The 3,327-nt window shown below is 43.1% G+C and overlaps 1 protein-coding gene across 1 annotated transcript; it reads right to left on the bottom strand.

The window, feature by feature from the left end:
- Positions 1-477: 477 nt before the first annotated feature.
- Positions 478-1,821, bottom strand: LOC124268557. The gene has a single exon (XM_046703550.1). The coding sequence runs from the start codon at positions 1,819-1,821 to the stop codon at positions 478-480; it is 1,344 nt and encodes a 447-aa protein (XP_046559506.1).
- Between the last annotated feature and the right edge of the window lie 1,506 nt (positions 1,822-3,327).

Here is a 3,327-nt window from a genome sequence, read left to right as displayed (position 1 = left end):
TATTCATAATGAAATCCTCCAGAATTTTGCCTTTAGCGTTTGTTGTTGCACTACCCCAGAGTGGATTGTGTCCGTTTAAATCGCCCATGATTATACATGGTTTAGGCAATTCATCGTACAGAGCTTGGAGTTCTGCTAGTTGGACAGTTGATGAAGGCGGAGTGTACAAAGAGCACAAAGTAACTGCAACATGTAAAGTGAGTCGTACTGCAACGGCCTGCAGATTTGTTTTAAGTATAACGGGGCTGTGGGTTACATCATTCTTAACAAGGATTGACGATCCTCCAGTGGCCCTGTCCCCTGGAGGAGAAAAATAGTGATATGCCCTATACTGACGCAAGGCAAAATGATCTGTCTGCTTCAGATATGTCTCTTGTAAGCAGAATGCTGACAGTTTAAAATCTTGGACTAAAAGATGTTAATCATTCAAATTCGTCCTGAGTCCTCTGCAATTCCATTGTACTAGAGGTGAAGAAACTATCTCTTCGGGGGATTAACAGGAGAACGACCCCTCACTTTTCTCGAGGGTGACAAGCTATGCGACCGAAAATGGCTGCTTTCAGACACATCCATGTCCTCGAGTGATCCAAACTTATTAAACAGTTGGACCTGGTTACTGGACCCTTTGGGGGATCGTCCACTAAGGTTCTTCTTTGTAGGTTCAGCTTTAGATTTGGATTTAGTGTTTGCAAGTTGTTTCACATTAGTGTCAGATTTGGGTAATTGAGTTGATTGTGATAATGATTGCACCTGAGGTAAAGATGAATCCTTATCACAAAACGCCTGAGACTGAATGATTGTTTGACTTGAAGGAATGGTTTGTGAGCAAGAGCTCTGTCGAGGAGGCCTCACTTGAACTGCCGTAGATACCAAAGTAGGCGCAGATGTCTTTGTCCACGTGTAATCAGTCTGGCAAGTAATTGTCTGAAGAGATACATGTTTTGTCTTCGGCTTTGAAAGTCGTACAGAGGCCGTAGTGGCATAACTAGATCCTGGCTGTTCTTGAGCAAGAACACTCTTCCTTGCTTCCAGAAAACTTACATTACGGTCATGCTTTATTCGAGAGATTTTCGACTGAAATTTCCATGTAGGACATTCCTTTGACGAGGACGGATGACTACCTGAGCAGTTGACACAAGAAGGAGGATTGGTACATGACTTGCCATCCTCGCATGCTCCACCACATCGATGACAAGCGGCTGCATTACGGCATGACTTAGATCCGTGTCCAAACTTCTGACAACTGTAACATCTCAGGGGATTCGGGATGAAAGCATCAACCCGTAAGTTACAGTAGCCAGCTTTAAGTGATTCAGGACGAGCAGGAAGACCAAATGTAAATAGATAAGTGTTTGTCTTGATGGTTTCATTGTCTCTCTTCATTGTAAAACGTTTTACGTCAGTGACATTTTGTGATTTTAATTCTGCAACAATTTCAGCTTTGGTCATGTCCGAGAGACAACGTATTACATCTCGCACAATCCCCTTGCTGCTGTTTAAAGTCCTGTGAGGAGAAACTTGCACAGGAACATTTGCTAAAGATTTAGTTGAAAGGAGAATCTGTGATTGAATGTGTTTCTTGCACTCAATCAAAAGACAGCCTGCACGTAACATTTTAACTTCTTTAACTTCTCCAGCTAAACCTTCAATACCCTTTGCAATGGCAAAAGGATTCAGCTTTAGAGCAGATCCATCAGTGGAAGACATGACTAGAAATCTAGACCAGTGATCAGAGTTGATTTTTTGTATTGAAGGATCATCATCCTCCGAAGAGGCTGAATCTTCTGGTTCATGAGTACGTTTTTTGTAAGGGGGTGCCATGTTAGTGTGAGTTATGTTTCATCCACCTGGCTCCCCACCCACCATGGAGTGTCAACAAGGACGATGCCTTACATCTGTGGATCTCCAACAGATGGCACCAAGGATACCAGGTGGATATACTCAAGCAGAAACATATCTTGAAAAGACATATCCTACTAGATTGGCCCATGAGCCATCGCCTTCTGGGTATTAGGACTCTAGGCAAAATAATTAATTGATTTTGAACATTTTGCAAAATTATAATATGGAAAGTAATTGATGCCAAGACAGTTCCTTGAAGCGAAAATAATAAAAGTAGTTCAAGTGATATAAAGTACTATTTCAAATACACAGGGCTTGGCATGACCAGCCGATTGATTGAACCAGGCCCATTCAACCACCCGTCTAGGTGAAGTCAGGGGCGAAGTGGTGTATTGGGCAAAGGAACACTGTTCCTGGAACCAGTGCCCTCAACCACCAGACTCCCGTCCTCCACCGACACAGGGGCGCAACCCACGGCAAACGGGTTGGTGGACCAAATATCCCCCCGGGTCCACAACGAGGGGTCGAAGAGCTTTTGGCGTTACCCAGCACCCACCACGAGGAGGTGGCTCTTCACGGGTGCCAGTGTATGAATGAATATGAAATAGTGAGGATACAAAGTGCTCACAAAAAGGTGAGCATGTCAAGCGCCGGTAGTACCGTCACAAACACATTTAGTGATGATGATGATATTTTTACAGACCACATGAATGATGATGATGATGATGATGATGATGATTTGGAGATTTAACTTGCTCTTTCCGACATAAATCATAATTCGCACACGGGCCCTCGAGGGAATTAAGTGAGTGAGTTCAGTTTTACATCGCTTGTAGCAAAATTCCAGCAATATCACGGCGGGGAACACCAGAAATGGGCTACACACATTGTACCCATGTGGGGAATCGAACCTGGGTCTTCGGCGTGACGAGCGAACGCTTTAACCACTAGGCTAGCCCACCGATCCAGGGCATTAAGTGTTTGATCGAAAAAGGGGTGATTTCACCGAAAGATATGGCAACCTGAAAGGGGCGTTAAGGTTGCATACTTAACTTTGTATGAATTTTGAATTTGGTAATTTGCCAGAGGTGGTAAGGGGAGCCGAACTCCAAGTGTATGTCACAAGTGTTTTTATACCCTCTACCGTAATGAAAAAATAATAATTAAAGACAAAATAGTTGAAAATATGATTACGATAACAAATACTCCCGCTAAAACCACAAAAGAAGATGCATTTTACAAAGTAAATATTATTTTCACCATTGTGTTAAATGCGATCTCATTCATTCACATCACAAAGCTCTATTCCATCTGCAGGCCATGCATTAATAGTTGTCGACAGCATGTGCTTGGAATACATTACGTCATCGGCTTGCTGATGTATATTAATGTGTAAACACACAAATTACGAGCTATTGTGACGTTATGTCTCACATCCATAATCGGGGTCAAGGCCAGCGAGGCACGTGGCCATGGATTTCTTTG

Source organism: Haliotis rubra, unplaced genomic scaffold (genome assembly GCF_003918875.1).
Source record: "Haliotis rubra isolate DU_JTF1 unplaced genomic scaffold, ASM391887v1 Scf139, whole genome shotgun sequence".
Taxonomy (NCBI): Eukaryota; Metazoa; Mollusca; class Gastropoda; order Lepetellida; family Haliotidae; genus Haliotis; species Haliotis rubra.
The sequence above is the reverse complement of the archived record's forward strand: the minus strand, read 5'-3'. Positions and strand labels throughout refer to the sequence as shown.